The sequence below is a fragment of the Tachyglossus aculeatus genome, chromosome 11, assembly GCF_015852505.1.
Source record: "Tachyglossus aculeatus isolate mTacAcu1 chromosome 11, mTacAcu1.pri, whole genome shotgun sequence".
Lineage (NCBI taxonomy): Eukaryota > Metazoa > Chordata > Mammalia > Monotremata > Tachyglossidae > Tachyglossus > Tachyglossus aculeatus.
In genome coordinates, this window is record NC_052076.1 from 3798375 (window position 1) to 3816838 (window position 18464).

Genomic DNA, 18464 nt, shown 5'->3' on the forward strand with positions numbered 1-18464 from the left:
GAGTACAACAGAATAAGAAGACATTATCTCTGCATTCAAAAAGCTTAGAGTCTACCAGAGGAGATAGGTACAAAATAATTTACAGATAGAAGGTGAGAAAGGAACATTTGATGTGTAGATAACTGAGTGTTTAAATCAGCTTCTTCATCCTCCTCTAGCAGTTCACAGCTCCCTACAGCCCACAGTGAAGACCAGTCACTTCACTGCTCTGTGCCTCAGTTATCCCATCTGTAAAATAATTATGTTATTTGTTAAGCACTTTCTATGTGCCAAGCACTGTTCTAAACGATGGGATATATACAAGGTAATCAGGTTGCCCCATGTGGGGCTCATCTTGTTAACCCCCATTTTGCAGATGAGCTAACTGAGGCACAGAGAAGTTAAGTGATTTCCCCAAGGTCACACAGCAGACAAGTGGTGGAGCCAGGATTAGAAACCCACGTCCTCTGACTCCCAAGCCCGAGCTCTTTCCACTAAGCCACGAAAATGAGAATTAACCCTGTGAGCCCCATGTGGGACAAGGATTGCGTCCATCCTGATAGCTTATGTTTACCTCAGAGCTTAGTACAGTGCCTGGCACATAGTAAGCACTTAGGAAATACCATAAAGAAAAAGAAAAGAAGGGGGATTTCTCCCCCCCACCCCTGGAACTATAAGGATGTTGACCCTCATCAACGCTGGCCCAGGATAACAACAGACCTGGAGTCCGGTCAGTGCCTTGAAATTCATTCATATTTACTGAGTACTTAATGCGTGCAGAGCACTGTATTAAGCACTTGAGAGAGTACAGTGCAACAGTAAACAGACACGTCCCCTGCCCATAATGAGTTTACAGTCTAGAGGACTAAGGCAGCTCTAGAATTTGAACCCAGGAATTCCTGTTTACCAGTGCTTACAAGTGTTGGCTCGCTAGGTGCTCCACAAAGTGGCTTAGTTGGCTACCATCTAAGTGGTAAGTGGCAATCATCTAAGTGGAAGTGGCTACCTAAACATCTGCACGATCTCTGCCCCTCTCCCTCTCAGACTCTGAGGAGCCAGGACTGGGGTCGGGGATGGAGTTAGCTGGAATCAGGAGATGGTGTTTTAGAGACCTCAGCTACCGCTGCTTAAGATTTGGGAAAGAACTTTCCAGGGGTGGAATCTCAAGACTCACCCTCCCTCGTCCTGACGCTGGAGTCGCTGGGGTCCATTTCCTTTCCAAGAGAGCCGATCCCCACTCCCACACGGAAGCAGTTGGTATCTGCAATCTCAGCTCTACGATCCTGGAATCAGCTTGAAAATATAGTGTTGGGGGAGTTCCCCAAGGACCACCCGGCCCCAGCGCCGACCTCTTTGGGGATGGCAAAGAAAGACTCGGGGAGGCTCCCAGGACTCATGACTCTCTCCTCGACTCTTCGGAGTGTTTATGATGTGGAAGCAGTGTGGCTAAGGGGAAAGAGCATGGGCTTTGGAGTCAGAGGTCATGGGTTCAAATCCCAGCTCTGCCAATTGTCAGCTGTGTGACTTTGGGCAAGTCACTTCACTTCTCTGGGCCTCAGTTCCCTCTTCTGTAAAATGGGGATTAAGACTGTGAACCCCCCGAGGGACAGCCTGATCACCTTGTAACCTCCCCAGCGCTTAGAACAGTGCTTTGCATATAGTGAGTGCTTAACGAATGTCATTATCATAGTAAGCACTTAACAAATCATCATCAATCGTATTTATTGAGCGCTTACTATGTGCAGAGCACTGTACTAAGCGCTTGGGAAGTACAAATTGGCAACATATAGAGACAGTCCCTACCCAACAGTGGGCTCACAGTCTAAAAGACTGTCATCATTATCGCAGTGAGCGCTTAACAAATATCATAGTTATTGCCATAATTGTTATAAATTTTATTTAAGAGGAAGGGAAAGCTTGTTACTGATCATTTATTCTAAGGTGGTTTTCTTTTAAGGTATTTTTTAAGCACTTGCTGTGTGCCAAGCACTGTTGTAAGCACTGAGGTAGATAGAAGGTAATTAGGCTGGACATAGTCCCTGTCTTGCATCCGGCTCACACTCCAAGTGATTATTAGGAAAAGGACTCATGCCACTGTGAAGAACTCACTTTCAATCTAATAGTCCTCCTAGTAGCGATCCAACCCCGAAAAGATGTTCCTCCTCAAGATTTTCCTGAGGGCATCTCGGACATTTTGATTCCTTAGGCTGTAGATCAAGGGGTTGAGCATGGGGACCGCAGTGGTATAAAACAAGGAGCACACTCTCCCCTCACCCGGAGAGTCTCCTGAAAAAGGCTTCAGATACGTGAATGCCCCAGCCCCAAAGAAAAGGACGATGGCCGCTATGTGGGAACTGCAGGTGCCCAGGGCCTTGACCCTGCCTCGGCCAGAGCCGATGCGCAGGACGCAGGCGAGGATGCGGGCGTAAGAGCTGAGGATGCCCACGCTGGTGGTCACCGTGTTGAAACCCCCGCTGGCAAAGACCAGCAGTTCATTGATGTCGGTGTGGGAGCAGGAGAGGGCGAGGAGGGGGCGGATGTCGCAGAAATAGTGATTGATGACGTTCTTTCTACAGAAGGACAACCTCAGCATACAGGCAGTGTGGACAGCTGCACAAAGAGAGCCCGTGGTGTAGACGCCGGCCACTAGCACAGAGCAGGCCCGAGGGGACATGATGGTGCTGTAGAGCAGAGGGTGGCAGATGGCTACGTAACGGTCGTAGGCCATGACGGTCAGCATGAAGCCCTCGGCGATGACGAAGACGATGAAGAAGTAGAGTTGGGCCATGCAGGCGGGATAGGAGATGGAGTTGGTCCCCGCCACGAAGCCCACCAGCATCTTGGGGGTGGTGACGGAGGAGTAGCAGAAGTCGATGAAGGACAGGTTGGTGAGGAAGAAGTACATGGGGGTGTGGAGCGGAGCGCTCAGCCCAATTAAGGTGATCAGGCCCAGGTTCCCTGCCGCCGTGACCACAAAGATGCCCAGGAACAGCAGGAAGAGCGGGAGTTGTAGATCCGGACGCTCCGTCAGCCCCGCCAGGATAAACTCCGTCACCGGAGAGTGGTTCCCCGTGGCCATTCTCCCCTCAGGCTGCCCTGTCGGGGTAGGATGGAAGACTGCTGGTTAGAGGGGACCTCTGCCCTGCTTGGAGGAAGCAGGCGCAGGTTAAGAAATTCTCTCACCCAAGTGGATCTGTCCCTTCCTCCACAAAGAAGTCCAAGATGCCTCGAATCGGATGTGTTGGCTGACTGGTGGATTAGCAGGAACTGAGAGCTTGGCTCATATCCATCCAAAGAGGATGGAGAAGTCCCTTTCTAGAAGCAGCATGGCTCAGTGGAAAGAGCCCAGACTTTGGAGTCAGAGGTCATGGGTTCAAATCCCATCTCCGCCAACTGTCAGCTGTGTGACTTTCGGCAAGTCACTTCACTTCTCTGGGCCTCAGTTACCTCATCTGGAAACTGGGGATTCAAACTGTGAACCCCCAGTGGGGCAACCTGCATAGTGCACTGCAAACAGTAAACGCTCAATAAATACGATTGAATGAATGAACCTGATCACCTTGTAAACTCCCCAGCGCTTAGAACAGTGCTTTGCACGTAGTAAGCGCTCAATAAATGCCATCATTATTATTATTATAGAATGGTCACTGTGGTAGGGGACTGAATATCCTTGTTAAATGGGAGCAGTGATGGAGGGACAGCATAACCTAACAGAAAGGACCCGGGCCTAAGAGTCGGAGGACCTGGGTTCTAATCTTGCTCCAGCACTTGCCTGCTGCGTAACCTTGGGAAAGTCAATCAATCAATCAATCAATCAATCAATAGTATTTATTGAGCACTTCCTGTGTGCAGAGCACTGTACTAAGCGCTTGGGAAGTACAGGTTGGAAACATCTAGAGACAGTCCCTACCCAACAGTGGGCTCACAGTCTAAAAGGGGGAGACAGAGAACAAAACCGAACATACTAACAAAATAAAATAAATAGAATAGATATGTACAGGTAAATAAATAAATAAATAAATAAATAGAGTAATAAATATGTACAAACATATAAACATATACACAGGTGCTGTGGGGAAGGGAAGGAGGTAAGATGGGGGGGATGGAGAGGGGGACGAGGGGGAGAGGAAGGAAGGGGCTCAGTCTGGGAAGGCCTCCTGGAGGAGGTGAGCTCTCAGTAGGGCCTTGAAGCTCTCAGTAGGGAGTCAGTTAACTTTTCTGTGCCTCAGTTTCCTCATCTGTAAATTGAGAATTCACTGCCTGTTCTCCCTCATACTTGAGCTCCATGTAGGACAGGAATTGTGTCCATCCCAGGAATTGTGTCCATCCTGGTTAACTGGAAACTACCCCAGTGCTTAGAATAGTGCTTGTCATGTAGTAAGCGCCTAACAAACATCATAATAAGGATGGGACTCCCACCCTGCTCAGGAAAGGTAGACCCAAACTAGGTGACTACAGGCCCAGGTCTGTCTTCTCACTCAAGCCATCAGTGGTATTTATTGAGAAGCAGCGTGGCTCAGTGGAAAGAGCCCGGGCTTTGGAGTCAGAGGTCATGGGTTCGAATCCCTCCTCTGCCAACTGTCAGCTGTGTGACTTTGGGCAAGTCACTTCACTTCTCTGGGCCTCAGTTACCTCATCTGTAAAGTGGGGATTAAGACTGTGTTAGCCCCACGTGGGACAACCTGATCACCTGGTAACCTTCCCAGCGCTTAGAACAGTGCCTTGCAGATAGTAAGAAGTGCTTAATAAATGTCATTATTATTATTATTACTATTATTGTTATTATCGAGCACTGACTGTGTAAAGAGCCCTTGCAAAACACTTGGAGAGTACAACAGAATAAGAAGACATTATCTCTGCATTCAAAAAGCTTAGAGTCTACCAGAGGAGACAGGTACAAAATAATTTACAGATAGAAGGTGAGAAAGGAACATTTGATGTGTAGATAACTGAGTGTTTAAATCAGCTTCTTCATCCTCCTCTAGCAGTCCACAGCTCCCTACAGCCCACAGTGAAGACCAGTCACTTCACTGCTCTGTGCCTCAGTTATCCCATCTGTAAAATAATTATGTTATTTGTTAAGCGCTTTCTATGTGCCAAGCACTGTTCTAAACGATGGGATATATACAAGGTAATCAGGTTGCCCCATGTGGGGCTCATCTTGTTAACCCCCATTTTGCAGATGAGCTAACTGAGGCACAGAGAAGTTAAGTGATTTTCCCAAGGTCACACAGCAGACAAGTGGTGGAGCCGGGATTAGAAACCCACGTCCTCTGACTCCCAAGCCTGAGCTCTTTCCACTAAGCCACGAAAATGAGAATTAATCCTGTGAGCCCCATGTGGGACAAGGATTGCGTCCATCCTGATAGCTTATGTTTACCTCAGAGCTTAGTAGAGTGCCTGGCACATAGTAAGCACTTAGGAAATACCATAAAGAAAAAGAAGAGAAGGGGGATTTCTCCCCCCCACCCCTGGAACTGTAAGGATGTTGACCCTCATCAACGCTGGCCCAGGATAACAACAGACCTGGAGTCCGGTCAGTGCCTTGCAATTCATTCATATTTACTGAGTACTTAATGCGTGCAGAGCACTGTATTAAGCACTTGAGAGAGTACAGTGCAACAGTAAACAGACACGTCCCCTGCCCATAATGAGTTTACAGTCTAGAGGACTAAGGCAGCTCTAGAATTTGAACCCAGGAATTCCTGTTTACCAGTGCTTACAAGTGTTGGCTCGCTAGGTGCTCCACAAAGTGGCTTAGTTGGCTACCATCTAAGTGGTAAGTGGCAATCATCTAACTGGAAGTGGCTACCAAAACATCTGCACTATCTCTGCCCCTCTCCCTCTCAGACTCTGAGGAGCCAGGACTGGGGTCGGGGATGGAGCTAGCTGGAATCAGGAGATGGTGTTTTAGAGACCTCAGCTACCGCTGCTTAAGATTTGGGAGAGGACATTCCAGAGGTGGAATCTCAAGACTCACCCTCCCTTGTCCTGACGCTGGAGTTGCTGGGGTCCATTTCCTTTCCGAGAGAGCCGATCCCCACTCCCACACGCACGCAGTTGGGATCTGCAATCTCAGCTCTACGATCCTGGAATCAGCTTGAAAATATAGTGTTGGGGGAGTTCCCCAAGGACCACCCAGCCCCGGCGATGACCTCTTTGGGGAATGGCAAAGAAAGACTCGGGGAGGCTCCCAGTACTCATGACTCTCTCCTCGACTCTTCGGAGTGTTTATGACGAGGAAGCAGTGTGGCTAAGTGGAAAGAGCATGGGCTTTGGAGTCAGAGGTCATGGGTTCAAATCCCAGCTCTGCCAATTGTCAGCTGTGTGACTTTGGGCAAGTCACTTCACTTCTCTGGGCCTCAGTTCCCTCTTCTGTAAAATGGGGATTAAGACTGTGAACCCCCCGAGGGACAGCCTGATCACCTTGTAACCTCCCCAGCGCTTAGAACAGTGCTTTGCATATAGTGAGTGCTTAACGAATGTCATTATCATAGTAAGCACTTAACAAATCATCATCAATCATATTTATTGAGCGCTTACTATGTGCAGAGCACTGTACTAAGCGCTTGGGAAGTACAAATTGGCAACATATAGAGACAGTCCCTACCCAACAGTGGGCTCACAGTCTAAAAGACTGTCATCATTATCGCAGTGAGCGCTTAACAAATATCATAGTTATCGCCATAATTGTTATAAATTTTATTTAAGAGGAAGGGAAAGCTTGTTACTGATCATTTATTCTAAGGTGGTTTTATTTCAAGGTATTTTTTAAGCACTTGCTGTGTGCCAAGCACTGTTGTAAGCACTGAGGTAGATAGAAGGTAATTAGGCTGGACATAGTCCCTGTCTTGCATCCGGCTCACACTCCAAGTGATTATTAGGAAAAGGACTCATGCCACTGTGAAGAACTCACTTTCAATCTAATAGTCCTCCTAGTAGCGATCCAACCCCGAAAAGATGTTCCTCCTCAAGATTTTCCTGAGGGCGTCTCGGACATTTTGATTCCTTAGGCTGTAGATCAAGGGGTTGAGCATGGGGACCACAGTGGTACAAAACAAGGAGGATACTCTCCCCTCACCCGAAGAGTCTCCTGAAGAAGGCTTCAGATATGTGAACACCGCAGACCCAAAGAAAAGGACGACGACAATTATGTGGGAACTGCAGGTGCCCAGGGCCTTGACCCTGCCTCGGCCAGAGCCGATGCGCAGGACACAGGCGAGGATGCGGGCGTAAGAGCTGAGGATGCCCACGCTGGTGGCCGCCATGTTGAAACCCCCGCTGGCAAAGACCACCAGTTCATTGATGTCGGTGTGGGAGCAGGAGAGGGCGAGGAGGGGGCGGATGTCACAGAAATAGTGATTGATGACATTCTTTCTACAGAAGGACAACCTCAGCATACAGGCGATGTGGACAGCTGCACAAAGAGAGCCCGTGGTGTAGACGCCGGCCACTAGCACGGAGCAGGCCCGAGGGGACATGATGGTGCCGTAGAGCAGAGGGTGGCAGATGGCTACGTAGCGGTCGTAGGCCATGACTGTCAGCATGAAGCCGTCGGCGATGATGAAGATGAGGAATAAGTGGAGTTGGGTCATGCAGGCAGGATAGGAGATGGAGTTGGTCCCCGCCACGAAGCCCGCCAGCATCTTGGGGGTGGTGACGGAGGAGTAGCAGAGATCGACGAAGGACAGGTTGGTGAGGAAGAAGTACATGGGGGTGTGGAGCGCACTCAGCCTGATTAAGGTGATCAGGCCCAGGTTCCCCACCGCCGTGACCACGAAGATGCCCAGGAATAGGAGGAAGAGTGGGAGTTGTAAATCTGGATGCTCCGTCAGCCCCGTCAGGATAAACTCTGTCACCGGAGAGTGGTTCCCCGCAGCCATTCCCCGCTCATTCTGTCCTGTTGGGGTAGGATGGAAGACTTCTGGTTAGAGGGGCTCTCCGCCCTGCTTGGAGGAAGCAGGCGCAGGGTAAGAAATTCTCCTCACCCAAGTGGATCTGTCCCTTCCTCTGCAAAGAAGTCCAAGATGTTTCAAATCAGATGTGTTGGCTGACGGATTGATTAGCAGGAACTGAGAGCTTGGCTCATATCCAACCAAAGAGGATGGAGAAGTCCCTCTCTAGAAGCAGCGTGGCTAAGTGGAAAGAGCCCAGACTTTGGAGTCAGAGGTCATGGGTTCAAATCACGGCTATGCCAACTGTCAGCTGTGTGACTTTCGGCAAGTCACTTCACTTCTCTGGGCCTCAGTTACCTCATCTGGAAAATGGGGATTCAAACTATGAGCCCCCCGTGGGGTAACCTGTACAGTGCTCTACACACAGTAAGCGCTCAATAAATATGATTGAATGAATGAAACTGATCACCTTGTAACTTCCCCAGCGCGTAGAACAGTGCTTTGCACATAGTAAGCGCTTAGTAAGCTCAACATGTCCAAGACTGAACTCCTTGTCTTCCCTCCCAAACCCTGCCCTCTCCCTGACTTTCCCATCTCTGTTGATGGCACTACCATCCTTCCCGTCTCACAAGCCCACAACCTTGGTGTCATCCTCGACTCCGCTCTCTCGTTCACCCCTCACACCCAAGCCGTCACCAAAACCTGCCAGTCTCAGCTCTGCAACATTGCCAAGATCCACCCTTTCCTCTCCATCCAAACCGCTACCCTGCTCATTCAAGCTCTCATCCTATCCCGTCTGGACTACTGCAGCAGCCTTCTCTCTGATCTCCCATCCTCGTGTCTCTCCCTAGTTCAATCCATACTTCATGCTGCTGCCCGGATTGTCTCTGTCCAGAAGTGCTCTGGGCATGTTACTCCCCTCCTCAAAAATCTCCAGTGGCTACCAATCAATCTGCGCATCAGGCAGAAACTCCTCACCCTGGGCTTCAAGGCTGTCCATCCATCCCCTCGCCCCCTCCTCCCTCACCTCCCTTCTCTCCTTCTCCAGCCGACCCCACACCCTCTGCTCCTCTGATGCTAATCTCCTCACTGTACCTCGTTCTCGCCTGTCCCGCCATTGAACCCCGGCCCACGTCATCCCCCGGGCCTGGAATGCCCTCCCTCTGCCCACCCGCCAAGCTCACTCTCTTCCTCCCTTCAAGGCCCTACTGAGAGCTCACCTCCTTCAGGAGGCCTTCCCAGACTGAGCCCCTACCTTCCTCTCCCCCTCGTCCCCCTCTCCACCCTGCCATCTTACCTCCTTCCCTTCCCCACAGCACCTATATATATGTATATATGTTTGTACAAATTTATTACTCTATTTATTTTACTTGTACATATCTATTCTATTTATTTTATTTTGTTAGTATGTTTGGTTTTGTTCTCTGTCTCCCCCTTTTAGACTGTGAGCCCACTGTTGGGTAGGGACTGTCTCTACATGTTGCCAACTTGTACTTCCCAAGCGCTTAGTACAGTGCTGTGCACACAGTAAGCACTCAATAAATACGATTGATTGATTGATTCATAAATGTCATCATTATTATTATTGTAGAAGTGTCACTGTGGGAGGGGACAGACGATCCTTTTTAAATGGGAGCAGTGATGGAGGGACAGCATGACCTAATGGAAAGGACCCCGGCCTAAGAGTCAGAGGGCCTGGGTTCTAATCCTGCTCCAGCACTTCCCTGCTGTGTGACCTTGGGAAAGTCAGTTAACTTTTCTGTGCCTCAGTTTCCTTATCTGTAAAATGAGAATTCACTGTCTGTTTTTGCTCCTATTTGAGCTTCATGTGGGACAGTAATTGTGTCCATCCTGGTTAACTGGAAACTACCCCAGTGCTTAGAATAGTGTTTATCATGTAGTGAGCACTTAACAATCATAATAAGGATGGGACGCCCACCCGGCTCAGGAAACGTAGACACAAACTGGGTGACAACAGACCCAGGTCTGTCTTCTCACTCAAGCCATCAGTGGTACTTAATGAGAAGCAGCGTGGCTCAATGGAAAGAGCACAGGCTTTGGAGTCAGAGGTCATGGGTTCGAATCCCTGCTCTGCCAACTGTCAGCTGTGTGACTTTGGGCAAGTCACTTCACTTCTCTGGGCCTCGGTTACCTCATCTGTAAAGTGGGGATTAAGACTGTGAGCCCCACGTGGGACAACCTGATCACCTGATAACCTCACCAGCGCTTAGAATAGTGCTTTACACATAGTAAGTGATTAATAAATGCCATTATTATTATTATTATTATTATTATTATTATTATTATTATTATTAGGCAACTACTGTGTAAAGGGAATTGGCTAAGCACTTGAAGAGTACAACAGAGAAAGAAGACACCATCTCAGCCTTCAAAGAGCTTAGAGTCTACCAGAGGAGACAGGTACAAAATAATTTACAGATAGAAGGTGAGAAAGGAACATTTGATGTGTAGATAACTGAGTGTTTAAATCACCTTCTCCATCCTCCTCTAGCTGTCCACAGCTCCCTACAGCCCACAGTGAAGACCAGTCACTTCACTGCTCCGTGCCTCAGTTATCCCATCTGTAAAATAATTATATCATTTGTTAAGCGCTTTCTATGTGCCAAGCACTGTTCTAAGCGATGGGATATATACAAGGTAATCAGGTTGCCCCATGTGGGGCTCATCCTGTTAACCCCCATTTTGCAGATGAGCTAACTGAGGCACAGAGAAGTTAAGTGATTTCCCCAAGGTCACACAGTAGACAAGTGGTGGAGCCAGGATTAGAACCCACATCCTCTGACTCCCAAGCCCGAGCTCTTTCCACCAAGCCACGAAAATGAGAATTAATTCTGTGAGCCCCATGTGGGACAAGGATTGCGTCCATCCTGATAGCTTATATTTACCTCAGAGCTTATTATAGTGCCTGGCACATAGTAAGCATTTAAGAAATGCCATAAAGAAAAAGAAAGGAAGAGGTATTTCTCCCCCCCACCCCTGGAACTATAAGGATGTTGACCCTCATCAACACTGGCCCAGGATCACAACAGACCAGGAGTCCAGTCAGTGCCTTGAAGTTCATTCATATTTATTGAGCTCTTACTGCGTGCAGAGTACTGTATTAAGCACTTGAGAGAGTACAGTACAACAATAAACAGACATGTCCCCTGCCCATAATGAGTTTACAGTCTAGAAGGATAAGGCAGCTCTAGAATTTGAACCCAGGAATTCCTGTTTAACAGTGTTTACAAGTGTTGGCTCGCTAGGTGCTCCACTACGTGGCTTAGTTGGTTACCATCTAAGTGGTAAGTGGTAATCATCTAAGTGGAAGTGGCTACCTAAACATCTGCACGATCTCTGCCCCTCTCCCGCTCAGACTCTGAGGAGCCAGGATGGGAGTCGGGGATGGATCTAGCTGGAATCAGGAGATGATGTTTTAGAGACCTCAGTTACTGCTGCTTAAGATTTGGGAAAGGACAGTCCAGAGGTGGAATCTGGAGACTCACCCTCCCTCTTCCAGAGGCTGGAGTCGCTGGGGTCCATTTCCTTTCCAAGAGCGCCGATCCCCACTCCCACACGGAAGCAGTTGGGATCTGCAATCTCAGCTCTACGATCCTGGAATCAGCTTGAAAATATAGTGTTGGGGGAGTTCCCCAAGGACCACCCGGCCCCGGTGACGACCTCTTTGGGGAATGGCAAAGAAAGACTCGGGGAGGCTCCCAGGACTCATGATTCTCTCCCTGACTCTTCAGAGTGTTTATGATGCGGAAGCAGTGTGGCTAAGTGGAAAGAGCACGGGCTTTGGAGTCGGAGGTCATGGGTTTAAATCCCGGATCCGCCAATTGTCAGGTGTGTGACTCTGGGCAAGTCACTTCACTTCTCTGGGCCTCAGTTCCCTCTTCTGTAAAATGGGGATTAAGACTGTGAGCCCCCCGAGGGACAGCCTGATCACCTTGTAACCTCCCCAGCGCTTAGAACAGTGCTTTGCACATAGTAAGCACTTAACGAATGTCATCATTATCATAGTAAGCGCTTAACAAATGCCATCATTATCACAGTAAGCGCTTAACAAATGCCATCATTATCACAGTAAGCGCTTAACAAATATCATAGTTATTGCCATAATTGTTATAAATTCCATTTAAGAGGAAGGGAAAGCTTGTAACTGATCATTGATTCTAAGGTGGTTTTATTTTAAGGTATTTTTAAGCACTTGCTGTGTGCCAAACACTGCTGTAAGCACCGAGGTAGATAGAAGGTAATTAGGCTGGACATAGTCCCTGTCTTACATCCGGCTCACACTCCAAGTAATTGTCCGGAAAAGGACTCATGCCACTGTGAAGAACTCACTTTCAATCTAACAGTCCTCCTAGTAACGATCCAACCCCGAAAAGACGTTCCTCCTCAAGATTTTCCTGAGGGCATCTCGGACATTCTGATTCCTTAGGCTGTAGATCAAGGGGTTGAGCATGGGGACCACAGTGGTACAAAACAAGGAGGATACTATCCCCTCACCCGGAGACTCTCCTGAAGAAGACTTCAGATATGTGAATGCCCCAGACCCAAAGAAAAGGATGACGGCCATTATGTGGGAACTGCAGGTGCCCAGGGCCTTGGCCCTGCCTCGGCCAGAGCCGACGCGCAGGACGCAGGCGAGGATGCGGGTGTAAGAGCTGAGGATGCCCATGCTGGTGGCCGCCACGTTGAAACCCCCGCTGGCAAAGACCACCAGTTCATTGATGTCAGTGCGGGAGCAGGAGAGGGCGAGGAGGGGGCGGATGTCGCAGAAATAGTGATTGATGACGTTCTTTCTACAGAAGGACAACCTCAGCATATAGGCGGTGTGGACAGCTGCACAAACAGAGCCCGTGATGTATACGCCGGCCACCAGCACGGAGCAGGCCCGAGGGGACATGATGGTGACGTAGAGCAGAGGATGGCAGATGGCTACATAACGGTCGTAGGCCATGACGGTCAGCATGAAGCCATCAGCGATGACGAAGAGGAGGAATAAGTGGAGTTGGGTCATGCAGGCAGGATAGGAGATGGAGTTGGTCCCCGCCACGAAGCCCGCCAGCATCTTGGGGGTGGTGACGGAGGAGTAGCAGAGATCGACGAAGGACAGGTTGGTGAGGAAGAAATACATGGGGGAGTGGAGCGAAGTGCTCAGCCTGATTAAGGTGATCAGGCCCAGGTTCCCCGCCGCCGTGACCACGAAGATGCCCAGGAACAGGAGGAAGAGGGGGAGTTGCAGATCTGGACGCTCTGTCAGCCCCGCCAGGATAAACTCCGTCACCAGAGAGTGGTTCCCCGTGGCCATTCTCCCCTCAGGCTGTCCTGTCGGGGTAGGATGGAAGACTTCTGGTTAGATGGGCCCTCTGCCCTGCTTGGAGGAAGCAGGCGCAGGCTAAGAAATTCTCCTCGCCCAGGTGGATCTGTCCCTTCCTCCACAAAGAAGTCCAAGATGCCTCGAATCGGATGTGTTGGCTGACTGATGGATTAGCAGGAACTGAGAGCTTGGCTCATATCCATCCAAAGAGGATGGAGAAGTCCCTTTCTAGAAGCAGCGTGGCTCAGTGGAAAGGGCCCGGGCTTTGGAGTCAGAGGTCATGGGTTCAAATCCCACCTCCGCCAACTGTCAGCTGGGTGACTTTGGGCAAGTCACTTCACTTCTCTGGGCCTCAGTTACCTCATCTGGAAAATGGGGATTAAGACTGTGAGCCCCCCGTGGGACAACTCGATCACCTTGTAACCTCCCCAGCGCTTAGAACAGTGCTTTGCACCTAGTAAGCACTTAATAAATGTCATTATTTTTACTATTATAGAAGGGTCACTGTGGGAGAGGACAGAAGATCCTTGTTAAATGGGAGCAGTGATGGAGGGACAGCATAACATAACAGAAAGGACCCGGGCCTAAGAGTCAGAGGACCTGCGTTCTAATCCTGCTCCAGCACTTGCCTGCTGTGTAACATTGGGAAAGTCAGTTAACTTTTCTGTGCCTCAGTTTCCTCATCTGTAAATTGAGAATTCACTGCCTGTTCTCCCTCATATTTGACCTCCATGTGGGACAGGAATTGTGTCCATCCCAGGAACTGTGTCCATCCTGGTTAACTGGAAACTACCCCAGTGCTTAGAATAGTGCTTGTCATGTAGTAAGCACTTAACAAACATCATAATAAGGATGGGACTCCCACCCTGCTCAGGAAAGGTAGACCCAAACTAGGTGACTACAGACCCAGGTCTGTCTTCTCACTCAAGCCATCAGTGGTATTTATTGAGAATCAGCGTGGCTCAGTAGAAAGAGCCCGGGCTTTCGATTCAGAGGTCATGGGTTCGAATCCCTGCTCTGTCAACTGTCAGCACTGTGACTTTGGGCAAGTCACTTCACTTCTCTGGGCCTCAGTTACCTCATCTGTAAAGTGGGGATTAAGACTGTGTTAGCCCCACGTGGGACAACCTGATCACCTGGTAACCTCCCCAGCACTTAGAACAGTGCTTTGCAGATAGTAAGCGCTTAATAAATGTCATTATTTTTATTATTGTTATTGTTATTATCGAGCACCTACTATGTGAGGAGCCCTTGCTAAGCACTTGGAGAGTACAACAGAATAAGAAGACACTATCTCTGCCTTCACAGAGCTTTGAGTCTACCAGAGGAGGTAGGTACAAAATAATTTACAGATAGAAGGTGAGAAAGGAGCATTTGATTTGTAGATAACTGAGTGTTTAAATCAGCTTCTCCATCCTCCTCTAGCAGTCCACAGCTTCCTACAGCCCACAGTGAAGACCAGCCACTTCACTGCTCCGTGCCTCAGTTATCCCATCTGTAAAATAATTATGTTATTTGTTAAGCGCTTTCTATGTGCCAAGCACTTTTCTAAACGCTGGCATATATACAAGGTAATCACGTTTCCCCACATAGGGCTCACACCTTTATCCTCCATTTTGCAGACGAGCTAAGCTAAGTGATTTCCCCAAGGGCACACAGCAGACAAGTGGTGGAGCCAGGATTAGAACCCACATCCTCTGACTCCCAAGCCCGAGCTCTTTCCACTAAGCCACGAAAATGAGAATTAATTCTGTGAGCCCCATGTGGGACATGAATTGTGTCCACCCTGATAGCTTATATTTACCTCAATCAATCAATCAATCAATCAATCATATTTTTTGAGCACTTACTGTGTGCAGAGCACTGTACTAAGCACTTGGGAAGTACAAGTTGGCAACATATAGAGACACTCCCTACCCAACAGTGGGCTCACAGTCTAGAAGGGGGAGACAGAGAACAAAACAAACTAACAAAATAAAATAAATAGAATAGATATGTACAAGTAAAATAAATAAAGATATAAATAGAATAATAGATATGTACAAACATATATACATATATACAGGTGCTGTAGGGAAGGGAAGGAGGTAAGATGGGGGGATGGAGAGGGGGACAAGGGGGAGAGGAAGGAAGGGGCTCTGTATGGGAAGGCCGCCTGGAGGAGGTGAGCTCTCAGTAGGGCCTTGAAGGGAGGAAGAGAGCTAGCTTGGCGGATGGGTAGATGGAGGGCATTCCAGGCCCGGGGGATGATGTGGGCCGGGGGTCGACGGCGGGACAGGCGAGAACGAGGTATGGTGAGGAGATTTGCGGTGGAGGAGCGGAGGGTGCAGGCTGGCCTGGAGAAGGAGAGAAGGGAGGTGAGGGAGGACGGGGCGAGGTGATGGATGGACAGCCTTAAAGCCCAGGGTGAGGAGTTTCTGCCTGATGCGCAGATTGATTGGTAGTCACTGGAGATTTTTGAGGAGGGGAGTAACATGCCCAGAGCGTTTCTGGACAAAGACAATCCGGGCAGCAGCATGAAGTATGGATTGAAGTGGGGAGAGACACAAGGATGGGAGATCAGAGAGAAGGCTGATGCAGTAGTCCAGACGGGATAGGATGAGAGCTTGAACGAGCAAGGTAGCAGTTTGGATGGAGAGGAAAGGGCGGATCTTGGCAATGTTGCAGAGCTGAGACCGGCATGTTTTGGTGACGGCTTGGGTGTGAGGGGTGAACGAGAGAGCGGAGTCGAGGATGACACCAAGGTTGCGGGCTTGTGAGATGGGAAGGATGGTAGTGCCATCAACAGAGATGGAAAAGTCAGGGAGAGGGCAGGGTTTGGGAGGGAAGACAAAGAGTTCAGTCTTGGACATGTAGTTCAGTCTTGGACTCAGATCTTAGTATAGTGCCTGGCACATAGTAAGCACTTAAGAAATGCCATAAAGAAAAAGAAAAGAAGAGGGATTTCTCCCCCCCAACCCCCGGAACTATGAGGATGTTGACCCTCATCAATGCTGGCCCAGGATCACACCAGACCTGGAGTCCAGTCAGTGCCTTGAAGTTCATTCCTATTTATTGAGCACTTCCTGCTTGCAGAGCACTGTATTAAGCACTTGGGAGAGTACAGTGCAACAATAAACAGACATGTCCCCTGCCCATAATGAGTTTACAGTCTAGAGGGATAAGGCAGATCTAGAATTTGTACCCAGGAATTCCTGTTTACAAGTGTTTACAAGTGTTGGCTCGCTAGGTGCTCCACTACATGGCTTAGTTGGCTACCATCTAAGTGGTAAGTGGCGATCATCTAAGTGGAAGTGGCTACCTAAACATCTGCACGATCTCTGCCCCTCTCCCGCTCAGACTCTGAGGAGCCAGGATGGGAGTCGGGGATGGATCTAGCTGGAATCAGGAGATGATTTTTTAGAGACCTCGGCAACTGCTGCTTAAGATTTGGGAAAGGACATTCCAGAGGTGGGATCTGGAGACTCACCCTCCCTCTTTCCGACGCCGGAGTCGCTGGGGCCCATTTCCTTTCCAAGAGAGCCAATCCCCACTCCCACACGCACGCAGTTGGGATCTGCAATCTCAGCTCTACGATCCTGGAATCAGCTTGAAAATATAGTGTTGGGGGAGTTCCCCAAGGACCACCCGGCCCCGGCGACGACCTCTTTGGGGAATGGCAAAGAAAGACTCAGGGAGGCTCCCAGGACTCATGACTCTCTCCTTGACTCTTCGGAGTGTTTAAGATGTGGAAGCAGTGTGGCTAATTGGAAAGAGCATGGGTTTTGGAGTCAGAGGTCATGGGTTCAAATCCCAGCTCTGCCAATTGTCAGCTGTGTGACTTTGGGCAAGTCACTTCACTTCTCTGGGCCTCAGTTCCCTCTTCTGTAAAATGGGGATTAAGACTGTGAGACCCCCGAGGGACAGCCTGATCACCTTGTAACCTCCCAAGCGATTAGAACAGTGCTTTGCACATAGTAAGTGCTTAACGAATGTCATGATTATCAAAGTAAGCACTAAACAAATGCCATCATTATCACAGTAAGCGCTTAACAAATATCATAGTTATTGCCATAATTGTTATAAATTCCATTTCAGAGGAAGGGAAAGCTTGTAACTGATCATTTATTCTAAGGTGGTTTTATTTTAAGGTATTTTTTAAGCACTTGCTGTGTGCCAAACACTGTTGTAAGCACTGAGGTAGATAGAAGGTAATTAGGCTGGACATAGTCCCTGTCTTGCATCCGGCTCACACTCCAAGTGATTGTCCGGAAAAGGACTCATGCCACTGTGAAGAACTCACTTTCAATCTAATAGTCCTTCTAGTAGCGATCCAACCCCGAAAAGACGTTCCTCCTCAAGATTTTCCTGAGGGCGTCTCGGACATTTTGATTCCTTAGGCTGTAGATCAGGGGGTTGAGCATGGGGACTGCAGTGGTATAAAACAAGGAGCACACTCTCCCCTCACCCGGAGACTCTCCTGAAGAAGGCTTCAGATATGTGAACCCCCCAGACCCAAAGAAAAGGACGACGGCCATGATGTGGGAACTGCAGGTGCCCAGGGCCTTGGCCCTGCCTCGGCCAGAGCCGATGTGCAGGACACAGGTGAGAATGCGGACGTAAGAACTGAGGATGCCCACGCTGGTGGCCACCATGTTGAAACCCCCGCTGGCAAAGACCACCAGTTCATTAATGTCAGTGCGGGAGCAGGAGAGGGTGAGGAGGGGGCTGATGTCGCAGAAATAGTGATTTATGATGTTCTTTCTACAGAAGGACAACCTCAGCATACAGGCGGTGTGGACAGCTGCACAAAGAGAGCCCGTGCTGTAGACGCCAGCCACTAGCACAGAGCAGGACCGAGGGGACATGATGGTGCAGTAGAGCAGAGGGTGGCAGATGGCTACGTAACGGTCATAGGCCATGACGGCCAGCATGAAGCCCTCGGCAATGACGAAGATGAGGAAGAAGTAGAGTTGGGACATGCAGGCGGGATAGGAGATGAAGTTGGTCCCCTCCACGAAGCCCGCCAGCATCTTGGGGGTGATGACGGAGGAGTAGCAGAGATCGATGAAGGACAGGTTGGTGAGGAAGAAGTACATGGGGGTGTGGAGCAGAGTGCTCAGCCTGATTAAGGTGATCAGGCCCAGGTTCCCTGCCGCTGTGACCACGAAGATGCCCAGGAACAGGAAGAAGAGCGGGAGTTGCAGATCTGGACGCTCTGTCAGCCCCGCCAGGATAAACTCCGTCACCGGAGAGTGGTTCCCCGCGGCCATTCTCCGCTC

At 49.4% G+C, this 18464-nt stretch overlaps 4 protein-coding genes across 4 annotated transcripts; all 4 read right to left on the reverse strand.

The window, feature by feature from the left end:
* Positions 1 to 2107: 2107 nt before the first annotated feature.
* On the reverse strand, positions 2108 to 3058 carry LOC119934131 (olfactory receptor 151-like). The gene has a single exon (XM_038753534.1). It carries the CDS (start codon positions 3056 to 3058, stop codon positions 2108 to 2110), a length of 951 nt encoding a protein of 316 aa, XP_038609462.1.
* Positions 3059 to 6914: 3856 nt separating this feature from the next.
* Positions 6915 to 7868, reverse strand: LOC119934133 (olfactory receptor 151-like). The gene has a single exon (XM_038753535.1). It carries the CDS (start codon positions 7860 to 7862, stop codon positions 6915 to 6917), a length of 948 nt encoding a protein of 315 aa, XP_038609463.1. The 5' UTR covers positions 7863 to 7868.
* A 4375-nt stretch (positions 7869 to 12243) lies between these two features.
* Positions 12244 to 13194, reverse strand: LOC119934134 (olfactory receptor 151-like). Its single transcript, XM_038753536.1, has one exon. The coding sequence runs from the start codon at positions 13192 to 13194 to the stop codon at positions 12244 to 12246; it is 951 nt and encodes a 316-aa protein (XP_038609464.1).
* A 4310-nt stretch (positions 13195 to 17504) lies between these two features.
* LOC119934135 (olfactory receptor 151-like) lies at positions 17505 to 18464 on the reverse strand. Its single transcript, XM_038753537.1, has one exon. It carries the CDS (start codon positions 18453 to 18455, stop codon positions 17505 to 17507), a length of 951 nt encoding a protein of 316 aa, XP_038609465.1. The 5' UTR covers positions 18456 to 18464.

Excerpts from the sequence above, each read along its gene's own strand:
- LOC119934133 (XM_038753535.1), bottom strand. The coding sequence starts at position 7,862 with ATGGCTGCGGGGAACCACTCTCCGGTGACAGAGTTTATCCTGACGGGG.
- LOC119934131 (XM_038753534.1), bottom strand. The coding sequence starts at position 3,058 with ATGGCCACGGGGAACCACTCTCCGGTGACGGAGTTTATCCTGGCGGGG.
- LOC119934135 (XM_038753537.1), bottom strand. The coding sequence starts at position 18,455 with ATGGCCGCGGGGAACCACTCTCCGGTGACGGAGTTTATCCTGGCGGGG.
- LOC119934134 (XM_038753536.1), bottom strand. The coding sequence starts at position 13,194 with ATGGCCACGGGGAACCACTCTCTGGTGACGGAGTTTATCCTGGCGGGG.